This window comes from Oncorhynchus tshawytscha, linkage group LG07 (genome assembly GCF_018296145.1).
Source record: "Oncorhynchus tshawytscha isolate Ot180627B linkage group LG07, Otsh_v2.0, whole genome shotgun sequence".
NCBI lineage: Eukaryota > Metazoa > Chordata > Actinopteri > Salmoniformes > Salmonidae > Oncorhynchus > Oncorhynchus tshawytscha.
Window position 1 is genome coordinate 33,266,775 of NC_056435.1, and position 24,881 is coordinate 33,291,655.

The 24,881-nt window shown below is 45.6% G+C and overlaps 1 protein-coding gene across 1 annotated transcript in view; it reads left to right on the forward strand.

Moving 5' to 3' along the window:
- LOC112254395 (cadherin-4) overlaps positions 1–24,881 on the forward strand; it is a 264,955-nt gene that overhangs the window by 202,516 nt on the left and 37,558 nt on the right. The window contains exons 6-7 of the mRNA XM_024426954.2: positions 5,230–5,385; positions 17,992–18,136. Of these exons, the coding sequence (XP_024282722.1) occupies positions 5,230–5,385; positions 17,992–18,136 (301 nt within the window). The remainder of the gene's footprint in view (positions 1–5,229; positions 5,386–17,991; positions 18,137–24,881) is intronic.

A 24,881-nucleotide genomic window follows, 5' to 3' on the forward strand; every position in this document is an offset into this window, starting at 1 on the left:
GTTCCATCAATCACTCCTGGGCTGCAGTCACCTATCCGGACCCGTTTTACTGCCTACGCGGAGCCCCACCGGGCCTTCACAACTGGACTGCCGACGTTATCTACCTGAAGGAGATCCGGCTGGCTCCTCCGTCGCGACGTTACCTGAACGCCCATCTGCGGCCTGCTAACCGTTAGCTGTCTTACCGGCTGCTATCTGAATAGACAATCGGACAATTTATTTATTTTTATTATTATTATGTTTTCTTCTTGGGCCTCTATAACTATATCTATTGTTTTTATTTTTGTTGTTGTTGTGTGATTTGGATTAATCCCCTCTACCACACGGAACCCCACTAATCTACTGACGGAACGCAAGAGGTGGCTAACAACAAACCTCCATCCTATGCTAGCTTGCTACCGATGGCCTGGCTAGCTGTCTAAATCACCGTGACCCCCAACCAACCTCTCCACTCACTGGACCCTTTTGATCACTCGACTAAACATGCCTCTCCTTAATGTCAATATGTCTTGTCCATTGCTGTTCTGGTTAGTGTTTATTGGCTTATTTCACTGTAGAGCCTCTAGTCCTGCTCACTATACCTTATCCAACCTATTAGTTCCACCACCCACACATGCAATGACATCTCCTGGTTTCAATGATGTTTCTAGAGACAATATCTCTCTTCATCACTCAATACCTAGGTTTACCTCCACTGTATTCACATACTACCATACCTTTGTCTGTACATTATACCTTGATGCTATTTTACCGCCCCCAGAAACCTCCTTTTACTCTATGTTCCAGACGTTCTAGACGACCAATTCTCATAGCTTTTAGCCGTACCCTTATTCTACTCCTCCTATGTTCCTCTGGCGATGTAGAGGTGAATCCAGGCCCTGCAGTGCCTAGCTCCACTCCTATTCCCCAGGCGCTCTCTTTTGACAACTTCTGTAACCGTAATAGCCTTGGTTTCATGCATGTTAACATTAGAAGCCTCCTCCCTAAGTTTGTTCTATTCACTGCTTTAGCACACTCTGCCAACCCGGATGTTCTAGCTGTGTCTGAATCCTGGCTTAGGAAGACCACCAAAAATTCAGAAATTTTAATTCCAAACTACAACATTTTCAGACAAGATAGAACTGCCAAAGGGGGCGGTGTTGCAATCTACTGCAAAGATAGCCTGCAGAGTTCTGTCCTACTATCCAGGTCTGTACCCAAACAATTTGAACTTCTACTTTTAAAAATCCACCTCTCTAAAAACAAGTCTCTCACCGTTGCCGCCTGCTATAGACCACCCTCTGCCCCCAGCTGTGCTCTGGACACCATATGTGAACTGATTGCCCCCCATCTATCTTCAGAGTTCGTGCTGCTAGGCGACCTAAACTGGAACATGCTTAACACCCCAGCCATCCTACAATCTAAACTTGATGCCTTCAATCTCACACAAATTATCAATGAACCTACCAGGTACCTCCCCAAAGCCTTAAACACGGGCACCCTCATAGATATTATCCTAACCAACTTCCCCTCTAAATACACCTCTGCTGTCTTCAACCAAGATCTCAGCGATCACTGCCTCATTGCCTGCATCTGTAATGGGTCAGCGGTCAAACGACTTCCACTCATCACTGTAAAACGCTCCCTGAAACACTTCTGTGAGCAGGCCTTTCTAATCGACCTGGCCGGGGTATCCTGGAAGGATATTGATCTCATCCCGTCAGTAGAGGATGCCTGGATATATTTTTTTAAATGCCTTCCTAACCATCTTAAATAAACATGCCCCATTCAAGAAATTTAGAACCAGGAACAGATATAGCCCTTGGTTCTCCCCAGACCTGACTGCCCTTAACCAACACAAAAACATCCTATGGCGTTCTGCATTAGCATCGAACAGCCCCCGTGATATGCAGCTGTTCAGGGAAGCTAGAAACCATTATACACAGGCAGTTAGAAAAGCCAAGGCTAGCTTTTTCAAGCAGAAATTTGCTTCCTGCATCACTAACTCCAAAAAGTTCTGGGACACTGTAAAGTCCATGGAGAATAAGAACACCTCCTCCCAGCTGCCCACTGCACTGAAGATAGGAAACACTGTCACCACTGATAAATCCACCATAATTGAGAATTTCAACAAGCATTTTTCTACGGCTGGCCATGCTTTCCACCTGGCTACTCCTACCCCGGTCAACAGCACTGCACCCCCAACAGCAACTCGCCCAAGCCTTCCCCATTTCTCCTTCTCCCAAATCCATTCAGCTGATGTTCTGAAAGAGCTGCAAAATCTGGACCCCTACAAATCAGCCGGGCTAGACAATCTGGACCCTTTCTTTCTAAAATTATCTGCCGAAATTGTTGCCACCCCTATTACTAGCCTGTTCAACCTCTCTTTCGTGTCGTCTGAGATTCCCAAAGATTGGAAAGCAGCTGCGGTCATCCCCCTCTTCAAAGGGGGGACACTCTTGACCCAAACTGCTACAGACCTATATCTATCCTACCGTGCCTTTCTAAGGTCTTCGAAAGCCAAGTCAACAAACAGATTACCGACCATTTCGAATCTCACCATACCTTCTCTGCTATGCAATCTGGTTTCAGAGCTGGTCATGGGTGCACCTCAGCCACGCTCAAGGTCCTAAACGATATCTTAACCGCCATCGATAAGAAACATTACTGTGCAGCCGTATTCATTGATCTGGCCAAGGCTTTCGACTCTGTCAATCACCACATCCTCATCGGCAGACTCGACAGCCTTGGTTTCTCAAATGATTGCCTCGCCTGGTTCACCAACTACTTCTCTGATAGAGTTCAGTGTGTCAAATCGGAGGGTCTGCTGTCCGGACCTCTGGCAGTCTCTATGGGGGTGCCACAGGGTTCAATTCTTGGACCGACTCTCTTCTCTGTATACATCAATGAGGTCGCTCTTGCTGCTGGTGAGTCTCTGATCCACCTCTACGCAGACGACACCATTCTGTATACTTCCGGCCCTTCTTTGGACACTGTGTTAACAACCCTCCAGGCAAGCTTCAATGCCATACAACTCTCCTTCCGTGGCCTCCAATTGCTCTTAAATACAAGTAAAACTAAATGCATGCTCTTCAACCGATCGCTACCTGCACCTACCCGCCTGTCCAACATCACTACTCTGGACGACTCTGACTTAGAATACGTGGACAACTACAAATACTTAGGTGTCTGGTTAGACTGTAAACTCTCCTTCCAGACCCATATCAAACATCTCCAATCCAAAGTTATATCTAGAATTGGCTTCCTATTTCGCAACAAAGCATCCTTCACTCATGCTGCCAAACATACCCTTGTAAAACTGACCATCCTACCAATCCTCGACTTTGGCGATGTCATTTACAAAATAGCCTCCAATACCCTACTCAACAAATTGGATGCAGTCTATCACAGTGCAATCCGTTTTGTCACCAAAGCCCAAAATACTACCCACCATTGCGACCTGTACGCTCTCGTTGGCTGGCCCTCGCTTCATACTCATTGCCAAACCCACTGGCTCCATGTCATCTACAAGACCCTGCTAGGTAAAGTCCCCCCTTATCTCAGCTCGCTGGTCACCATAGCATCTCCCACCTGTAGCACACGCTCCAGCAGGTATATCTCTCTAGTCACCCCCAAAACCAATTCTTTCTTTGGCCGCCTCTCCTTCCAGTTCTCTGCTGCCAATGACTGGAACAAACTACAAAAATCTCTGAAACTGGAAACACTTATCTCCCTCACTAGCTTTAAGCACCAACTGTCAGAGCAGCTCACAGATTACTGCACCTGTACATAGCCCACCTATAATTTAGCCCAAACAACTACCTCTTTCCCAACTGCATTTAATTTTTATTTATTTATTTATTTTGCTCCTTTGCACCCCATTATTTTTATATCTACTTTGCACATTCTTCCATTGCAAAACTACCATTCCAGTGTTTTACTTGCTATATTGTATTTACTTTGCCACCATGGCCTTTTTTGCCTTTACCTCCCTTCTCACCTCATTTGCTCACATTGTATATAGACTTGTTTATACTGTATTATTGACTGTATGTTTGTTTTACTCCATGTGTAACTCTGTGTCGTTGTATCTGTCGAACTGCTTTGCTTTATCTTGGCCAGGTCGCAATTGTAAATGAGAACTTGTTCTCAACTTGCCTACCTGGTTAAATAAAGGTCAAATAAATAAATAAATAAATGTTGGTGTTTCCTGTATTTTGGCAGTTACCTGTATATTAGCCATTATGTCTCCTATTGGAATTGATTGCAAAGGGGAAAGACGACAATGGAAGCTCATGGAAAAGAGATTGCTGTGGCAGGTAGTGAGTGAATTTAAGATGGATGTGTAGGAAATTAAGAGAAGGGTATCATGTTCAAACAGAGAAATGTTTTATGCAAAAGCCAGTTGCCGGTCGTCAGATGAAGTAATTTCATTTTCACGCATGATTTCCAGCCTCCACAGACCAGGAAAATTGCATAGGAGAGAGAGGATTTATTTTTACAATTTGAATATGTGATTACTCCTCCCGACTTGTTACCGTGGAGATGGTTCAATCCCCTCAGAGACAAAAAAAAAAAAATCTCTAAACGTAAAAACACAAACAGTTTGCACTAAAAAAAACATATGCAAATTGAGAGAAAATTGTCTAAACTTTCCACCACTTAAAAGTAGATGAAATCTAATCTTCACTATGCCATCTCACCTGCGCTACACCTCTCAGAACCAATTATCACAAGCAGACAGATTTCTCTTTTGCACTTTAGCTCTAACTTGCACATTTACCAACTCTTCCTTTGAGTTCAGTCCTCAAAGGGCTTCTTTGTAACGAAGTGTTAGGCTGATCAGAGCAGATGCATGCCTCACTGTACATCTTCTTTAGTATCATACATTTCATCATATTCCCTGTCAAGTGCTCTTGACAGTTTTAGATTGTGACTCACTTGAATCTTCATGACCAACCTTGGAACCTTGAGGCTCTCATTCAATCTAAACTGTCGGATAAGTCAAAACAACACAGGGTGATATTCTATGTCGTGCTGCAGATGCTTTTATCCAATGTGACTTATAGTCGTGTGCAAACATTCAACGTATGAGTTGTCCCGGGAATCGATCCCACTACCCTGGCATTACAAGTAAAAGGCTCTACCAACTGAGCTACAAAGGACTACAAATATCGCCCTGTACCCTTTCTGAGCCGTGCTTGTCTCATACAACGTTTAATACATAGTGTTTATATCTCCCTCTGCCAGATCCGCTCGGACCAGGACCTGGAGAAAGGGATCCGCTACAGCATCACTGGAGCAGGGGCGGACCAGCCTCCCATTGACGTGTACAACATTGACCCTGTGCACGGCAAGATGTTTGTCACCAGACCCCTGGACAGAGAGGAGAGGGCCTCCTACCATGTGAGTTACATTGCTTGTTACTGTCCCTCCACACATCTGTCTGTCCGTCCGTCTGTCTGTGCAGGGTGGCAGCCGTAATTCACAGTGACACAGTAATGGCAGGCAAACATTACACAATTTTGCCACGAATTCACCACGTTATTGCCACTGCAAAACAAATGTTCTAACAAATGTTCTATGAACTTGGGCTAGGATCAGTACGTCGGGACTCGTGTAGTTTGAGCGGGTCAAGGACGCACCGATGATGGCTGTTCCGTTCTCCAGACTCCTGTCGGATATCTGACATGTCCAATATTTTGATATTTTGGTCATGCATCTTGTATTATGAGCAGTGCTACCACGCGATTGGGCAAGGACTGCTGCCAATAGCCAATGAGGGTTCAGCACGTTAGACCAAAACAATGATGGCGAAGAGGAAAGCGACAACAACACGCACCGTGTGGACCGAGGTGATGGAAGACATATTGGTGGTGCTGTGGAGAGAACGCAGCTGCCTTTTCAATTGGCGAGTTCCTCTTTGGTCCTTAATTGAAATCGCCACACACCTGGGGCACCGGGCCATGCAAAACAAACACCACCAATATTACATCCGCATCCTACCAGGACTCCTACCATGACAGAAACCAAAAAGATAATTTCATGTTATCATTATTATTTCATATTAAGTCCATATTCTGCGCCTCCGTCTCTTTTTTGATGTTTCGACACATAATAGCGTGAACACTAATGAAGCAGCTCACAGTTTTTGCGTGCCGGCATTTCTTTCCTACAGCAACCAGGAAATGCAGTGTGGGATCAACTAGGGCATCATCGTGTAATGTGAGCACCCACTTCCTCGGGTTGATGATGGTCGGAATGAAAGATTTGGGACAAGGAAACCACGAAATGTGAGCTGTTTTTGAAGTCGTGTAGTGTGTATTCTTAGCAAAAGACTGGGAATCACGAGTACTGCTGTCTCAGATTCCGAGTACTGCCCTTTACCAACACGGTCTGGTTTTGGGCCCGACTTTCCTGTCTGTGCGAAATGAAAGAAAGATTGCCTTGACAGAGCACAGATTTCTGCAGCCACTCAAGCTGTCAATTAGGCTAGATTGAGGTTTTTCAGCAGAGAGAGAGGCTTGGAAAAGGAGTGTGTTCGTCTTCCACTGCTAATGAACAGGCGGTGTTCTGGGTGTTCTGTTTGGGGATCACACACATTGTCTACAGTTGCCTGTTTACCCCCATCAGACTGGAACATGTACCCCGTGAACTCTTACTGCACACTTCAGACATGCTCACAACATCTCATAATAATGGCCACTACCACATCAAAAAATACTTCACGTTCTGATAGCCCTACTGTAAACACGATTATATTACATGATTTGATTTACATTTTTGGTGGTTCCCAGTCCATATGGGCTTATTTATTTATTTAACTAGGCATGTCAGTTAAGAACAAAATCTTATTTACAATGACAGCCTACCGGGGAACAGTGGGTTAGCTGCCTTGTTCAGGGGCAGAACGACAGATTTTTATCTTGTCAACTCTGTGATTCCATCTAGCAACCTTTTGGTTACTGGCCCAACGCTCTAACCACTAGGCTACCTGCCACCCTGTATAACACAATATCAAGTATGTGTTACCTTAGTAAACCAGCTCATAATTTTATTTTGTTAATCCTAAAGACAGATTTAGCTTTATTACACACACTTAAAACACACAGTTCTCCATAACAGATTAGCAGCCAACTCTTAAGATCCTGTCAGTCAGTAAGTCCAAGGCCCTCCCTGCTTTTTGCAGCTCTCTCATCTCTCCTTGGCCTGACTCACTCATCTCTCAGGGTTCCTGTTGGTCCACTTAGTTCCAGATGAGGTCCTGTCTGTCATTACAGTATCAGTCACTATTCCAGAGCCTATCGTCTGTTGGTGGTGGAGGTCTAACCTGGCCAGGCTGGCCCCGTGGTGTCTGGTCTCTTTATGAGGCTGGTGGATGTTAGTACACCTGCTGCTACACCTCTTGGCATGGGAGGGATCAATAAGTCATACAGGTCCTTGGGTTCTTGTTAAGTTCTAGTGGACTGGACTGGCAACTGTAAACAACTATAAACAACCCTGAGCTTGAGAGGAGCCTGGTGTTAGAGCCTGGTGTTAGAGCCTGGCGTTAGAGCCTGGTGTTAGATACCTGGTGTCACCACTTGAGAGGAGCCTGGCGTTAGTGCCTGAGAGGAGCCTGGTGTTAGATCCTGGTGTTAGAACCTAAGAGAATTCTGGTGTTACATCCTGAGAGGAGCCTGGTGTTAAAACCTGAGAGGAGCCAGGTGTTAGAGCCTGAGAGGAGCCTGGTGTTACAGCTTGAGAGGAGCCTGGTGTTAGAGCCTGGTGTTAGATACCTGGTGTTACCACTTGAGAGGAGCCTGGCGTTAGTGCCTGAGAGGAGCCTGGTGTTAGATCCTGGTGTTAGAACCTAAGAGAATTCTGGTGTTACATCCTGAGAGTAGCCTGGTGTTAGAGACTGTTGTTAAAGAATGAGAGGAGCCTGGTGTTAAAACCTGGTGTTAGAGCATGAGAGTAGCCTGATGTTAAAGTCTGAGAGGAGCCTAATGTTAGAGCCTGGTGTTAGAGCATGAGAGGAGCCTGGTGTTAGAGCCTGGTGTTAGAGCCTGGTGTTAGAACCTGAGAGGAGCCTGGTGTTAGAGCCTGGTGTTAGATCCTGGTGTTAGAGGCTAGTGTTAGAGCCTGAGAGGAGCCTGGTGTTAGAAGCTGGTGTTAGAGCCTGAGAGGAGCCTGGTGTTAAAGCCTGAGAGGAGCCTGGTGTTAGAACCTGGTGTTAAAACCTGAGAGGAGCCAGGTGTTAGAGCCTGAGAGGAGCCTGGTGTTACAGCTTGAGAGGAGCCTGGTGTTAGTGCCTGAGAGGAGCCTGGTGTTAGAGCCTGGTGTTAGAGCCTGGTGTTAGATACCTGGTGTTACCACTTGAGAGGAGCCTGGCATTAGTGCCTGAGAGGAGCCTGGTGTTAGAACCTAAGAGAATTCTGGTGTTACATCCTGAGAGGAGCCTGGTGTTGGAGCCTGTTGTTAAAGAATGAGAGGAGCCTGGTGTTAGAACCTGGTGTTAGAGCATGAGAGTAGCCTGATGTTAAAGTCTGAGAGGAGCCTAATGTTAGAGCCTGGTGTTAGAGCCTGGTGTTAGAGCCTGGTGTTAGAGCCTGGTGTTAGAGCCTGATGTTAGAGCCTGGTGTTAGAACCTGAGGTGAGCCTGGTGTTAGAGCCTGAGGAGCCTGGTGTTAGAACCTGGTGTTAGATCCTGGTGTTAGAGGCTGGTGTTAGAGCCTGAGAGGAGCCTGGTGTTAGAACCTGGTGTTGGAGACCGAGAGGAGCCTGGTGTTAAAGCCTGAGAGCAGCCTTGTGTTAGAACATGGTGTTAGAACCTGGTGTTGGAGCCTGGTGTTGGAGCCTGGTGTTGGAGCCTGGTGTTGGAGCCTGGTGTTGGAGCCTGGTGTTGGAGCCTGGTGTTAAAGCCTGAGAGGAGCCTAATGTTAGAGCCTGGTGTTAAAGCATGAGAGGAGCCTGGTGTTAGAGCCTGGTGTTAGAACTTGAGAGGAGCCTAATGTTAGAGCCTGGTGTTAGAACCTGAGAGGAGCCTGGTGTTAGAACCTGGTGTTAGAGCCTGGTGTTAGACCCTGAGAGGAGCCTGGTGTTAAAGCCTGAGAGGAGCGTAATGTTAGAGCCTGGTGTTAGAACCTGAGAGGAGCCTGGTGTTAGAACCTGGTGTTAGAGACTGAGAGGAGCCTGGTGTTAAAGCCTGAGAGGAGCCTAATGTTAGAGCCTGGTGTTAGAACCTGAGAGGAGCCTAATGTTAGAGCCTGGTGTTAAAGCCTAAGAGGAGCCTAATGTTAGAGCCTGGCGTTAGAACCTGAGAAGAGCCTGGTGTTAGAACCTGCCGTTAAAACATGGTGTTAGAGCCTGAAAGGGCCCTGATGTTAAAGTCTGAGAGGAGCCTAATGTTAGAGCCTGGTGTTAGAAGCTGGTGTTAGAGCCTGAGAGGAGCCTGGTGTTAAAGCCTGAGAGGAGCCTGGTGTTAGAACCTGGTGTTAAAACCTGAGAGGAGCCAGGTGTTAGAGCCTGAGAGGAGCCTGGTGTTACAGCTTGAGAGGAGCCTGGTGTTAGTGCCTGAGAGGAGCCTGGTGTTAGAGCCTGGTGTTAGATACCTGGTGTTACCACTTGAGAGGAGCCTGGTGTTAGATCCTGGTGTTAGAACCTAAGAGAATTCTGGTGTTACATCCTGAGAGGAGCCTGGTGTTGGAGCCTGTTGTTAAAGAATGAGAGGAGCCTGGTGTTAGAACCTGGTGTTAGAGAATGAGAGTAGCCTGATGTTAAAGTCTGAGAGGAGCCTAATGTTAGAGCCTGGTGTTAGAGCCTAGTGTTAGAGCCTGGTGTTAGAGCCTGATGTTAGAGCCTGGTGTTAGAACCGGAGGTGAGCCTGGTGTTAGAGCCTGGTGTTAGATCCTGGTGTTAGAGGCTGGTGTTAGAGCCTGAGAGGAGCCTGGTGTTAGAACCTGGTGTTAGAGCCCGAGAGGAGCCTGGTGTTAAAGGCTGAGAGGAGCCTTGTGTTAGAACATGGTGTTAGAACCTGGTGTTGGAGCCTGGTGTTGGAGCCTGGTGTTAAAGCCTGAGAGGAGCCTAATGTTAGAGCCTGGTGTTAACACACGAGAGGAGCCTGGTGTTAGAGCCTGGTGTTAGAACTTGAGAGGAGCCTAATGTTAGAGCCTGGTGTTAGAACCTGAGAGGAGCCTGGTGTTAGAACCTGGTGTTAGAGCCTGGTGTTAGACCCTGAGAGGAGCCTGGTGTTAAAGCCTGAGAGGAGCGTAATGTTAGAGCCTGGTGTTAGAACCTGAGAGGAGCCTGGTGTTAGAACCTGGTGTTAGAGACTGAGAGGAGCCTGGTGTTAAAGCCTGAGAGGAGCCTAATGTTAGAGCCTGGTGTTAGAACCTGAGAGGAGCCTAATGTTAGAGCCTGGTGTTAAAGCCTAAGAGGAGCCTAATGTTAGAGCCTGGCGTTAGAACCTGAGAAGAGCCTGGTGTTAGAACCTGGTGTTAAAACATGGTGTTAGAGCCTGAAATGGCCCTGATGTTAAAGTCTGAGAGGAGCCTAATGTTAGAGCATGGTGTTAAAGCCTGAGAGGAGCCTGGTGTTAGAGCATGAGAGGAGCCTGGTGTTAGTGCCTGAGAGGAGCCTGGTGTTAGAGCCTGGTGTTAGATACCTGGTGTTACCACTTGAGAGGAGCCTGGTGTTAGATCCTGGTGTTAGAACCTAAGAGAATTCTGGTGTTACATCCTGAGAGGAGCCTGGTGTTGGAGCCTGTTGTTAAAGAATGAGAGGAGCCTGGTGTTAGAACCTGGTGTTAGAGAATGAGAGTAGCCTGATGTTAAAGTCTGAGAGGAGCCTAATGTTAGAGCCTGGTGTTAGAGCCTGGTGTTAGAGCCTGGTGTTAGAGCCTGATGTTAGAGCCTGGTGTTAGAACCGGAGGTGAGCCTGGTGTTAGAGCCTGGTGTTAGAGCCTGGTGTTAGATCCTGGTGTTAGAGGCTGGTGTTAGAGCCTGAGAGGAGCCTGGTGTTAGAACCTGGTGTTAGAGCCCGAGAGGAGCCTGGTGTTAAAGGCTGAGAGGAGCCTTGTGTTAGAACATGGTGTTAGAACCTGGTGTTGGAGCCTGGTGTTGGAGCCTGGTGTTAAAGCCTGAGAGGAGCCTAATGTTAGAGCCTGGTGTTAACGCGTGAGAGGAGCCTGGTGTTAGAGCCTGGTGTTAGAACTTGAGAGGAGCCTAATGTTAGAGCCTGGTGTTAGAACCTGAGAGGAGCCTGGTGTTAGAACCTGGTGTTAGAGCCTGGTGTTAGACCCTGAGAGGAGCCTGGTGTTAAAGCCTGAGAGGAGCGTAATGTTAGAGCCTGGTGTTAGAACCTGAGAGGAGCCTGGTGTTAGAACCTGGTGTTAGAACCTGGTGTTAGAGACTGAGAGGAGCCTGGTGTTAAAGCCTGAGAGGAGCCTAATGTTAGAGCCTGGTGTTAGAACCTGAGAGGAGCCTAATGTTAGAGCCTGGTGTTAAAGCCTAAGAGGAGCCTAATGTTAGAGCCTGGCGTTAGAACCTGAGAAGAGCCTGGTGTTAGAACCTGGTGTTAAAACATGGTGTTAGAGCCTGAAATGGCCCTGATGTTAAAGTCTGAGAGGAGCCTAATGTTAGAGCATGGTGTTAAAGCCTGAGAGGAGCCTGGTGTTAGAGCATGAGAGGAGCCTGGTGTTAGATCCTGAGAGGAGCCTGGTGTTAGAGCCTGAGAGGAGCCTGGTGTTAGAGCCTGGTGTTAGACCCTGATGTTAGAGCCTGAGAGGAGCCTGGTGTTAGAACCTGAGAAGAGCCTGGTCTTAGAACCTGGTGTTAGAACCTGGTGTTAGAGCCTGAAAGGACCCTGATGATAAAGTCTGAGAGGAGCCTAATGTTAGAGCCTGGTGTTAAAGCCTGGTGTTAGAGCCTGGTGTTAGAGCCTGGTGTTAGAGCCTGATGTTAGAGCCTGAGAGGAGCCTGGTGTTAGAACCTGAGAGGAACCTGGTGGTAGAACCTGGTGTTAGAGACTGAGAGGAGCCTGGTGTTAAAGCCTGAGAGGAGCCTAATGTTAGAGCCTGGTGTTAAAGCCTGAGAGGAGCCTGGTGTTAGAGCATGAGAGGAGCCTGGTGTTAGATCCTGAGAGGAGCCTGGTGTTAGAGCCTGAGAGGAGCCTGGTGTTAGAGCCTGATGTTAGAGCCTGAGAGGAGCCTGGTGTTAGAACCTGAGAAGAGGCTGGTCTTAGAACCTGGTGTTAGAACCTGGTGTTAGAGCCTGGTGTTAGAGCCTGATGTTAGAGCCTGATGTTAGAGCCTGGTGTTTGAGGTGAGCCTGGTGTTAGAACCTGGTGTTAGATCCTGGTGAGGCTGGTGTTAGAGCCTGAGAGGAGCCTGGTGTTAGAACCTGGTGTTAGGAGCCTGGTGTTAAAGAGGAGCCTTGTGTTAGAACATGGTGTTAGAACCTGGTGTTGGAGCCTGGTGTTGGAGCCTGGTGTTGGAGCCTGGTGTTGGAGCCTGGTGTTAGAGACTGAGAGGAGCCTGATGTTAGAGCCTGGTGTTAAAGCCTGGTGTTAGAGCCTGGTGTTAGAGCCTGATGTTAGAGCCTGATGTTAGAGCCTGGTGTTAGAACCTGAGGTGAGCCTGGTGTTAGAACCTGGTGTTAGATCCTGGTGTTAGAGGCTGGTGAGAGCCTGAGAGGAGCCTGGTGTTAGAACCTGGTGTTAGAGCCCGAGAGGAGCCTGGTGTTAAAGCCTGAGAGGAGCCTGTGTTAGAACATGGTGTTAGAACCTGGTGTTGGAGCCTGGTGTTGGAGCCTGGTGTTGGAGCCTGGTGTTGGAGCCTGGTGTTGGAGCCTGGTGTTGGAGCCTGGTGTTAGAGACTGAGAGGAGCCTGATGTTAGAGCCTGGTGTTAAAGCCTGGTGTTAGAGCCTGGTGTTAGAGCCTGATGTTAGAGCCTGGTGTTAGAGTCTGAGAGGAGCCTGGTGTTAGAACCTGAGAGGAACCTGGTGTTAGAACCTGGTGTTAGAACATGGTGTTAGAGCCTGAGAGGAGCCTGATGTTAAAGCCTGAGAGGAGCCTGGTGTTAGAGCCTGGTATTAGGGCATGGGAGGAGCCTGGTGTTAGATCCTGGTGTTAGTACCTGGTGTTAGTGCCTGGTGTTAGTGCCTGGTGTTAGTGCCTGGTGTTAGCGCCTGGTATTAGCACCTGGTGTTAGAAACTGAGTGGAGCCTGATGTTAGATCCTGATGTTAGATCCTGGTGTTAGATCCTGGTGTTAGATCCTGGTGTTGGAGCCTGGTGTTGGAGCCTGGTGTTGGAGCCTGGTGTTGGAGCCTGAGAAGTTCCTTGTTTTAGTCACCTACCAGTTAAGAAAGAGAGAGCATCTTCACTCACAGTCAGTATTAAGTCAATTAGCACTACTAGACTCTCACTTGATGAGTTACCTGTTGAGAACCTTCTCTGCTCTTGGGTTTTACTGCTCATGGTTGACGAAGATAACTTTATATTTACTGGTCTGTTCTTCAACAAGAAAGACATGACTGGTGTTTTTGACAGACTTCCACCAGATGAAGATGAACTCTGAGGTTAGCGTGTGGGTGAAGTTGAGTTTTTCTCCACAGACAGCTGTAGGGAGAGAGCAGCTGGGAGCCAGCCTGGAGATGTCTGTGTGTGTGTGTGTGCGTGCGTGTGTGTGTGTGTGTGTGCGTGATGAAGGATATATTGTTGGAAACTTTCTAAGTTTACCAGTAAACTACTAGAATGTTGGTAACTTAGAAGTAAAAAAATTATTCCATGACGTCTAGTGGCCTTTTGGGGTACATCAGATTATAAAAGGTGTCTGTAAGTTTTATTTGGCCATCTGTGTGGCCTTAAAAATACTTATGGCTGCAGGGGCAGTATTGAGTAGCTTGGATGAAAGGTGACCAGAGTAAACGGCCTGCTCCTCAGTCCCAGTTGCTAATGTATGCATATTATTATTAGTATTGGATAGAAAACACGCTGAAGCTTCTAAAACTGTTTGAATGATGTCTGTGAGTATAACAGAACTCCTATGGCAGGCAAAAACCTGAGAAGAAATACAAACAGGAAGTGAGACATCTGAGATTGGTCGATTTTCAACCCAGCCCCTATTGAATTCACAGTGGGATATGGATGAAGTTGCACTTCCTAGGGCTTCCACTAGATGTCAACCGTCTTTAGAAACTTGAATGAGGCTTCTACTGTGTTGTGAAGCTGAATGGGAGCTGAATGAGCCAGGTGTCTGGCAGAGAGCCAAGGGCTGGTCATGCGCAATTCACATGATAGCGACCTGCGTTCCATGGCTTCTCTACAGACAAAGGAATTCTCCAGTTGGAACTTTATTGAAGATTTATGATAACAACATCCTAAAGATTGATTCTATACTTAGTTTGACAAGTTTCTTAAACCTGTAATATAACTTTATGAAGTTTTTGTCCCACGTTCGGATGGACCTGCACGAGAGTTTGGATATGTGTACTAAACGCGATTTGTGTACTAAACGACATAAATAATGGACATTATCGAACAAATCAAGCATTTATTGTGGAACTAGGATTCCTGGGAGTGCATTCTGATGAATATCATCAGAGGTAAGGGAATATTTATAATGTTATTTCTAATTTCTGTTGACTCCAACATGGCGGATAATTTGATTTATTTTCTGAGCGCCGTCTCAGATTATTGCATGGTTTGCTTTTTCCGTAAAGTTCTTTTGAAATCTGACATCGCGGTTGCATTAAGGAGAGGTATATCTATAATTCCATGTGTATAACTTGTATTTTCATCTACATTTATGATGAGTATTTCTGTTGAATTGATGTGGCTATGCAAAAGCACTGGATGTTTTTGGAACTAGGGAATGTAACACGCCAATGTAAACTCAGATATTTTTATATAAATATGAAATTGATCAAACAAAACATACATGTATTGTGTAACATGAAGTCCTCTAAGTGTCATCTGACGTAGATCATCTAAGGTTAGTGATTAATGTTATCTCTATTTGTGCTTTTTGTGACTCCTCTCTTTGGCTGGAAAAATGGCTGGGTTTTTCTGTGAGTTGGTGGTCACCTAACATAATCGTTTGTGGTGCTTTCGCTGTAAAGCCTATTTGAAATTGGACACTGTGGTGGGATTAACAACAAGATTACCTTTAAAACGGTATAAGATACATGTATGTTTGAGGAATTTTAATTATGAGATTTCTGTTGTTTTGAATTTGGCGCCCTGCACTTTCACTGGCTGTTGTCATAACATCCCGTCAATGGGATTGCAGCCCTAAGAATTAACACATGGAGACTATATAAAGAAATCAAATAAGATATATGTATATATATATATATATATATATACCCACAAATGCTGATGCTCCAGATACTCAACTAGTCTAAAGAAGGCCAGTTTTATTGCTTCTTTAAACAGGACAACATTTTTCAGCTGTGCTAACATAGTTGCAAAAGGGATTTCTAATGATCTATTAGCCTTTTAAAATTATAAACTTGGATTAGCTAACACAACGTGCCGTTGGAAAATAGGAGTGATGGTTGCTGATAATGGGCCTCTGTACGCCGATGTAGATATTCCATATAAAATCTGCCATTTCCAGCTACAATAGTCATTTACAACATTAACAATGTCTACACTGTACTTCTGATCAATTTGATGTTATTTTAACGGACAGAAAATGCGTTTTGCCTTCAAAAACAAGGACATTTCTAAAAGTGACCCCAAACTTTTGAACTGTAGTGTATATAATGATAAAGCTGTGAAACATGATCCTAAATATAAATCAGCAACTTAGTGAATACCATTGGTGTTTAATATGAGGGTTACCACATGAAATATCCTTCATAGTCTTTACACACTTTCATTTATTTGACTACGTCAATTTGTCTTTGTTGTAAATGTTTTTGGAGACAAACTGTTGGCAGTTGTGAAAACGTTTTCTGTTATTTAAAAAATAAAGCCATACTTGATTAGATGCTTTTTTCATTAGTTAGGCTAGTTTCTCTTGAACCATTTGGTCTATCCACTAGAAACTCATGGTCAATGTAGACACATATATCCAAAATTAATACTAGATATGTTTTTTATTTTATTTATTGTTCAAGTATAAATTACCAAAGTTATCATAGATTGCCTTTGATTACCTGTTAGTTACCTAAATTACCAAAGATTCTGATAACTTTGGTAAATTACCAGTAGCTTTGCAACCCGGTAGCTGTGTGTGCGTATGTGACATGTTTCTACATGCGGGTTTGTGTGTGTGTCTGGACAGACCCCATCAGTGGTTGCTGTGGTGGTTCTGGTAGAGTTTTCTCCCCGTGGTTGTGTTTTTCAGGCCCGCCCTCCAGCATGCTAATGACAGGACCAAAACCACACATTAGCAGTCCACACACACTGCTCACACACTCTTCACACACTCCTCCAGGCTCTCAGATCAAATTTCCATTGGCTCTGTCAGCCCCCACCCCACCCTTTGCCCACTCACCATGCAGAGCCCACAGCTGAGAAAACAGATTGGGCTTGTTTGTTTGTTTGTGTTTCTCTCTGTTTGTTTGTTGTGCTCTGGCCTATGGAAACTCATCGTCTGGGGGAATATTAAGTGGCTGAAGCAACAGGGTTTGAATGCGTTTATACAGTGTGAGTGTGTGTGTGTGGGTATGTGTGTCTAAGGGCAGAAGTCAGCCTGTGTGTGTGTGTGTGTGTGTGTGTGTGTGTGTGTGTGTGTGTGTGTGTGTGTGTGTGTGTGTGTGTGTGTGTGTGTGTGTGTGTGTGTGTGTGTGTTTCCACACTATACTCAAGCGACTCAGAAGCAAGATGAGTCATTTTTTCAGGAAGGCAGGTATCGATGCTGTAGCTTGAGGCTCCTCTGTACCATTCAGTCCTCGAATGAACATGGCCTCTTTCTGTGAATAGTACAGAGATTCTATTAGTCCATGTTGTACTTAGTGTTATTAAAGGGTCCACTGCCCACATGTCTGTGAAGGTGTATGAGAACGACAACCTCAGACTCCAGGCTCTCGGTCTCTGTCCAGGTTTGTATGGTTTTATGTTTTTACAGAGCTATTGGGAGAGACAATGATGCTGTTCTTTGCCTTTCAAAGCTTCTGTCCAACATAATGTTGTCTGGAGCTGTGAGACATCTTTAGTCAACATGAGTATATTCAGACATGGGGTTGTTACAGCCGGGTTGGAGAAGAAGTCATAGCAGTGTATGTATTGATTGTCACTCTTTCCTCTTAGGGTCCCCCACTGTTTCTTTGTGATTGTCTCTGTGTTTCTGACTCATTACTGGTATTACACGAGGCATGCTCCTTCCATCTCTCTCGCTCTCCTTTTCTCACACTGTGATTCACAGGGAATTTTTGTGGATTGGCTTATCTGCTTATCTCAGTAAAAGACATTGTGGCCAATCAGTGGTGGTGTTGCACAAACCAACCAGGACAGTCATTTTCCCTAGGAGAACAAAAGCCAGACACCACATGAGTTGTTGAATAGAATAGAGTCTCTAGGTGTTCTCTGGGGCTCTTGCTGTGTCTGCTGAGCAGCACACACCTCAGGCTGTATCTGTGTTTGGACACAATACCTTATATTCTCTTTCTCTTATTGGCAATTATCAGCACAGGCACTCCAGCAGGCTCTCTCTGTCACGACAAATAAAAGACTGGAATTACTGCTTCAGTTGTGGAGCTTCCAATTAACAAACCTCTCACAACCAGCAATCAAAATCAAGGTTGCATGGCAGGAATTCAATGGTCAGAGATAGTGGATTTTCATGGACTCTCTAGTGTGCAATTACAGTAAACATTCTTGTGAAAGAGATCTGCAATGGCAGAAATACTTGCAGTTACAGGATGAATTCCATCCCGTATGCGTTGTCTGCTGTCATGTTTGTGTCAATTTGCCTTATGTGATGTTTCATGTCGATCAGCGCTGCGTTATGTATCGTCAAAGTTACTGTGGCGTTTACAGGACTTACACAATGCTCGTGTGGTTTCGTTGTGTTGTTTGCAGCTGCGGGCCCATGCTGTGGACATGAACGGGAACAAGGTGGAAAGCCCCATAGACCTGTACATCTACGTCATCGACATGAATGACAACCGGCCAGAGTTCCAGAACCAGGTCTACAACGGCTCTGTGGCTGAAGGCTCTAAACCAGGTACATTCACTATTCTTCAAGTGTATCTGAGAACACCTAGTGAACAGAAGCATGGTCATTTTAAAGGCAGAGGGAGCAACGTATCATGGTTGGAGGAACACTTGTTTTACCAGTCAGACATCGATGTTTGTTTACTTTGTGTTCAGACAATCTTCTCTTGCACAGTTTTAATCTCAGGAGATTTCCGAAACAACGCAGGCGAGAGACAGAGAGAGGGAAAAGAGAACACACATACACACACACACACACACACACACACATTGCAACAATGGTCTCTCCTCAGTGGAGCGTGGATCTGTTGTCTGTTTTAGAACAAACTCTGCTAATTAACGAGAAGAACCAAACATATTTGAAAAGTCTGCCTTTTCAACTGACTGGTACTCTCTTATAAAAACCTGTTGTTTTTAGCATATGAGGACAAAGGGTGTGTTGGGGTTACAACACTGTCAATTGTGTTGGAGAAGAAAACGTAGGTCGCACAGCTTATTAGCTAATTATTCTGAAATTGTCTCACATAGCTAGCTAGTGGAATGTGAACACAATGTCCCACTATTGTATGATGGAGTTAACACACTGACAAGTACTTTTACATAGACCATAGAGCTTTTCCCTCTCCCTTTTTCTGTCTATCTATTCCCCTCTATTGTATGCAATCATGAATTTTAAATGAGAGAGTGTGCCACTTAGCTATGGTTGCCTAATTGACTATTTAAGGAAATGAGAGTGGGGCCATTTTTCATCACTGGTGTATGTTCTGTGGGACAGTTTTACTTTTCTGGGCCATTTTAAGACACAAAGAAGTTCAGCGCCATGTTTATCCAACGTATCACTTCAACTTTAAGCTGCTTTCTTTCGACTGGTAATGAGAATGGGCCTCCCCTCCCCGTAACTCTTTTGGTTCCATCAGACAGAATGTTCTTCTAGCTGCTCAGAGCAAAGGGAGATGTGTGACGTGTTCATCTCTAGTGTATCTAGAAGACTGATATCAATGTGTCTCTGAAGTATTACGACTTATCCTCCATCTACTCTGGCTGCTATGTAAAAGCATTCAAAGAGACAGACCTGCGGGGAGTTGCCCTTATCGCTGTCGCCAGATGCGACATTGTGTATCAAATCAATCCATCAGTGAACGTGGGTTTGAAATGTCACGCTCGCCATCCGCCACCACCCGCGTTCTTCCATCGGGAGACACAGAGACAAGCATGTCATTGCATTGGATCGGTCTTACATGCAAGTCCTGATGCAATTACAGAATGAACTAATCCAATTGTTATCGTGATTCAGACAGGGAACAAATGTGATCTGACCAGTGTGGTGTCCATCCACGTGTCATCATTAGGGTATTCTGGGAGCTTGCTGGACACAAGTTATTGGATGGTTATTGTAAACTGATAAGTTTCGTTGACAAATTGGTGAACCCCATGTATTTTATTTAAAAGGAGATGAAGAAGAACCCCCAAACACACACCACCACCACTCTCTCCTCGTGCACAAGAGATCACAGAGAAAACACTCACGTGATAGAGCCGGGGATGTAAAAGGATTTCTCTATTTTATTGTAGAACGAGGCCCTCCTTCCTCAGAGCGTAGTTCTATACTCTATCCCGCTTTCTCCCTCTGTGGCGGACAGACGGGAAGTAGTTCCTTTTCATGGCCCTTTTAGAGAGACACTCTGAAATGAGAGTAAAAGACAAATCCAGCGGAGTGCTTTCCCATACACTCATTGGGGGGGGATTCTGTCCTGAAGAGTTTGCAAACAGTCAGAGAAAGATTTAAGAGTTCCCACCGCCTCCTGGCCTGGGGTGCTTATTAGACCCCAACGTCTGTACACAGGTGAGGAGAGATGGAGGGATGGAGGAACGCAGGGATGTTTCAATCAGTGTAATGGACCCAGAATTTGTGACTGACTGCTCGTTCCGTGCTGTGTGCAGGAGAATACTTTTTCCTGGGTTATACTTTACAGAGGATTTAAGACCAAATAGATGGAGTCTCAGAGCTGGGGAGGGCATTTAGCAGGAAAGGCCACCCAGAGATGGAGGACCTTCAGACAGCAGTAAGTGCTTTGGTTGGTTACAAACTCTGCTGCCTTACATTCACAAACACACACCCGGGTATGAATATCGTAAACATGTAGTGGTTCCTTAGGGACTTCATCAAGTTTGCAAGCCAGAGATACAGAAAGTATTCAGACCCCTTCCCTTTTCCACACTTTGTTACCTTACAGCCATATTCTAAAATACACACAATACCCCATAATGACAAAGTGAAAACAGTTTTTAGAAATGTTTGCAAAGTTATTAAAAAACAAAAACAGAAATACCGTATTTATATAAGTATTCAGACCCTTTGCTATAAGACTTGACATTGAGCTCAGGTTTATCCTGTTTCCATTGATCATCCTTGAGATGTTTCTACAACTTGATTGGAGTCCAACTGTGGTAAATTCAAATGATTGGACATGATTTTGGTAAGCCACACTCCTGTCTATATAAGGTCCCACAGTTGACAGTGCATGTCAGAGCAAAAACCAATCCATGAGGTCGAAGGAATTGTCCGTAGAGCTCCGAGACAGGATTGTGTCGATGCACAGATCTGGGGAAGGGTACCAAAATGTCTGCAGCATTAAAGGTCCCCAAGAATACAGTGGCCTCCATCATTCTTAAATGGAAGAAGTTTGGAACCACCAAGACTCTTCCTAGAGCTGGCTGCCTGGACAAACTGAACAATTGGGGGATGGTCACTCTGACAGAGCTCCAGAGTTCCTCTGTGGAGATGGGAGAACTTTACAGAAGGACAACCATCTCTGCAGCACTCTACTAATCAGGCTTTCATGGTAGAGTGGCCAGACGGAAGCCACTCCTCAGTAAAAGGCACATGACAGCCCGCTTGGAGTTTGCCAAAAGGCACCTAAAGGACTCTCATACCATGAGAAACAAGATTCTCTGGTCTGATGAAACCAAGATTGAACTCCTTGGCCTGGATGCCAAGCGTCACGTCTGGAGGAAACCTGGCAGCATCCCTACGGTGAAGCATGGTAGTGGCAGCATCATGCTGTGGGGATGTTTTTCAGCGGCAGGGACTGGGAGAATAGTCAGGATCGAGGGAAAGATGAACGGAGCAAAGTACAGAGAGATCCTTGATGAAAACCTGCTTGAGAGTGCTCAGGACCTCAGACTGGGGCGAAGGTTCACCTTCCAACAGGACAACAACCCTAAGCACACAGCCAAGACAACGCAGGAGTGGCTTTGGGACAAGTCTCTGAATGTCCTTGAGTAGGCCAGCCAGAGCCCGGACCTGAACCCGATTGAACATCTCTGGAGATACCTAAAAATAGCTGTGCAGAGACTCTCCCCATCCAACCTGACAGAGCTTGAGAGGATCTGTAGAGAACAATGGGAGAAACTCCCCAAATATAGGTGTGCCAAGCTTGTAGCGCCATACCCAAGAAGATTCGAGGCTGTCATCGCTGCTAAAGGGGCATCAACAAATGACTTAGTGAAGGCTCTGAATACTTATGTAAATGTGATATTTCAGTATTTTATTTCTTTTTATACATTTCCAAAAAATATCTAAAAACCTGTCTTTGCATTGTCATAATTGGGTATTTTGTGTAGATTCATGAGGGGGGGGGGAACTATTTAATCTATTTTAGAATAGGGTTTGGCCGGTAGGGATATCCTTGTCTCATCGCGCACTAGCGACTCGTGTGGCGCGCTAAACAGGTCGCCAGGTGCACGGTGTTTCCGCCGACACATTGGTGCAGCTGGCTTCCGGGTTTGATGCACGCTGTGTTAAGAAGCAGTGCGGCTTGGTTGGGTTGTGTTTCGGAGGACGCATGGCTTTCGACCTTCGTCTCTCCCGAGCCTGTACGGGAGTTGTAGCGTTGAGACAAGATAGTAACTACCAACAATTGGATGCCACGAAATTGGGGAGAAAAGGGGGTAAAATTCAACAACAAAAAAGGGGGGGAAAGAACTGTAACGTTACAAAATGTGAGAAAAGTCAAGGGGTCTGAATACTTTCCGAATGCGCCGTATATACAAAAGTATATGGACACCCTTTCAAATGAGTGGATTCCGCTATTTCAGCCACACCCATTTCTGGGTGTATAAAATCAAGCAAACAGCCATGCAATGTCCATAGACAAACATTGACAGTATAATGGGCTGTACTGAAGAGCTCAGTGACTTTCAACGTGGCACCGTCATAGGATGCCACCTTTCCAACAAGTCAATTTGTCAAATTTTTGCCCTGTTAGAGCATCCCCGGGCAACTGTAAGTGCTGTTCTGGTGAAGTGGAAACATCTAGGCGAAACAACGGCTCAGCCGCAAAGTGCTAGGCCACACAAGCTCACAGAACAGGACCGCAGAGTGCTGAAGCATGTAGCGCGTAAAAATCGTCTGTAATGCTCAATACCGAGTTCCAAACTGACTCTGGAAGCAACGTCAGCACAAGAACTGTTCGTTGGGAGCTTCATTAAATGTGTTTCCATGGCCGAGCAGCCAAACACAAGCCTAGGAAGATCACCTTGCGCAATGCCAAGCATTGGCTGGAGTTCGTTCGCTGCCATTGGACTCTGAATCAGTTATAACGCGGTCCTACAGATGAATCTGGGTTTGGCCGATGCCAGAAAAACACTACCTGCCCCAATGCATAGTGCCAAATGTAAAGTTTGGTGGATGATGAATAATGGTCTGGGGCTGTTTTTCATGGTTCGGACTAGGCCCCTTCGTTCCAGTGAAGGAAAATCTTAATGTTTCAGCATACAATGACATTCTAAACAACTTTGTGGCAACAGTTTGGGGAAGGCCCTTTCCTGTTTCAGCATGACAATTCTCCTGTGCACAAAGCGAGGTCCATACAGTAATGGTTTATCGAGATCGGTGTGGAAGAACTTGACTGGCCTGCACAGAGCCCTGACCTCATCAAACACCTTTGGGATGAATTGGGACGCCGACTGCGAGCCAGGCCTAATCGCCCAACATCAGTGCCAGACCTCACTGACGCTCTGGTGGCTGAATTGAAGCAAGTCCCTGCAGCAATATTCCAGCATCTACTGGAAAGCCTTCCCAGAAGAGTGGAGGCTCTTTATAGCATCAAAGGGGGACCAACTCTATATTAATGCCCATGATTTTTGAATGAGATGTGTCCACATACTTTTGTCCAAGTAGTGTATAAAATAGATTTCTTCTCCCTCAAGTCTGTTCTTCTCTAATAATTCCTTCAGCATGGGAAGTTGTGAAGACATGTGAAGAGACATTGCAGTAAATTGTTCTGACTGCCTATTCATTGAGGTGTGAGGTAATTTTCTGGCGGCTGGTTTTCATTGGTCCCTCCCGGGCATGTCAGGGTTGTGTATGGTGGTGGGTGGAGCTGCAGTGTGGTCTGTTAAAAGCCCGGGGAGGGCCAGTAGTGCCATTAGAGCCAACTTTGTGTGACCGCAGTGATTTGTGTCCCCTTTATCACTCTGTCCCTAGACACACACACAGAGTGACTGCCACATCCCTCTCCTTCTCACCTCTCCTCCTTGGCCTCATACTTCTCCTCCTGCCCTTCCACACAGTCTCTCACCCACTACTGCCTCCCCATATTAATATTGTACTCTACTTTACCTGTCCCTCTCTCAATGCCTGTTTTTAATCCTCCTCTTACCCTCCTTTTCTTGTCCTTTCCTCTTCCAACCCCTATCTCTCTCCCTCTTGCTACCCCTTTTAGTGCCCTTTCCAGCCTTGTCTTCTCTTTCCCTTGCCTTTTCATCCCCGGAAATGCCTTGCCATGCTATCTTTCTGCATCTGTGCTTTAGATTAGATGATTAGATTAGATGAGTTTATTAATCACATGCACAGCGTCGCAGATGTAATCACAAGGACCGTGAAATTCTTATGCTCGTGAGTGCAAAAAGTGCAGGTCAAAAAAGGGAAGTGAATGAGACAATAATACAAATATGAATAATACTTGTGTCCATCTCTCTCTTGTTCTGCCCCTTTGCCTCCACATCCTCCACTGGTGTGTATGGCTGCCAGGCTTCCCCCAAAAAATGACCAAGAAAAAAACATACAAAATAATTGATCTTTCATCTCTCTGTGTATCACAAATGTCGTTCAATTCGTATGAGGCTGAATGTATCTCACCGGAGAAAGCAAACCAAGTGAACAACACACCGCCCTCTGTCTCTGTATGTGTAGCCCATCTATCTGATGCTGTCTGGTCAAAAAGAGTATGACATTGTTGCCGCCCGTAGTATTGAATGAAAGGGAAGCCAGGGAGCATTTGGCTTCCCTTGATGAAAAAAATAATAATAATAATAGCCAATCAGCATTGAGCTAAACAGAACACAGCTGTTAATGGTCCTATCTAAAATTGTCCCTTTCCTAAAGTAGCCATGGATGGAGATAGGGATTTGGACTTGTGGTTTTACTTAAATCTCCGTGCTGGCCAATGATTATAACGGAAATTCTGATCCAACCATAAATTCATACATTGTGCCCCTGGACTGAGAGGATGGTTCAACAGTTCAACATGTAGCTAGATATAGTTGGCTGGCTAATGTTAAAAAGCTGGCCTGGCGCATCGTTGCCCATGAAAGGAAATTAAGCTAGCAAGCAAGCACTTTAGCCAGGTAGCCTAGGACAAAAACAAAAAGCTTGTACTGTATGTCAGTCATATACCATTCAGGCAACATGAAAGAGGAGGATGGCATTGGTATTTCTCTACAAGTAGGGTGAGTCAACATGTTTTTCTTGC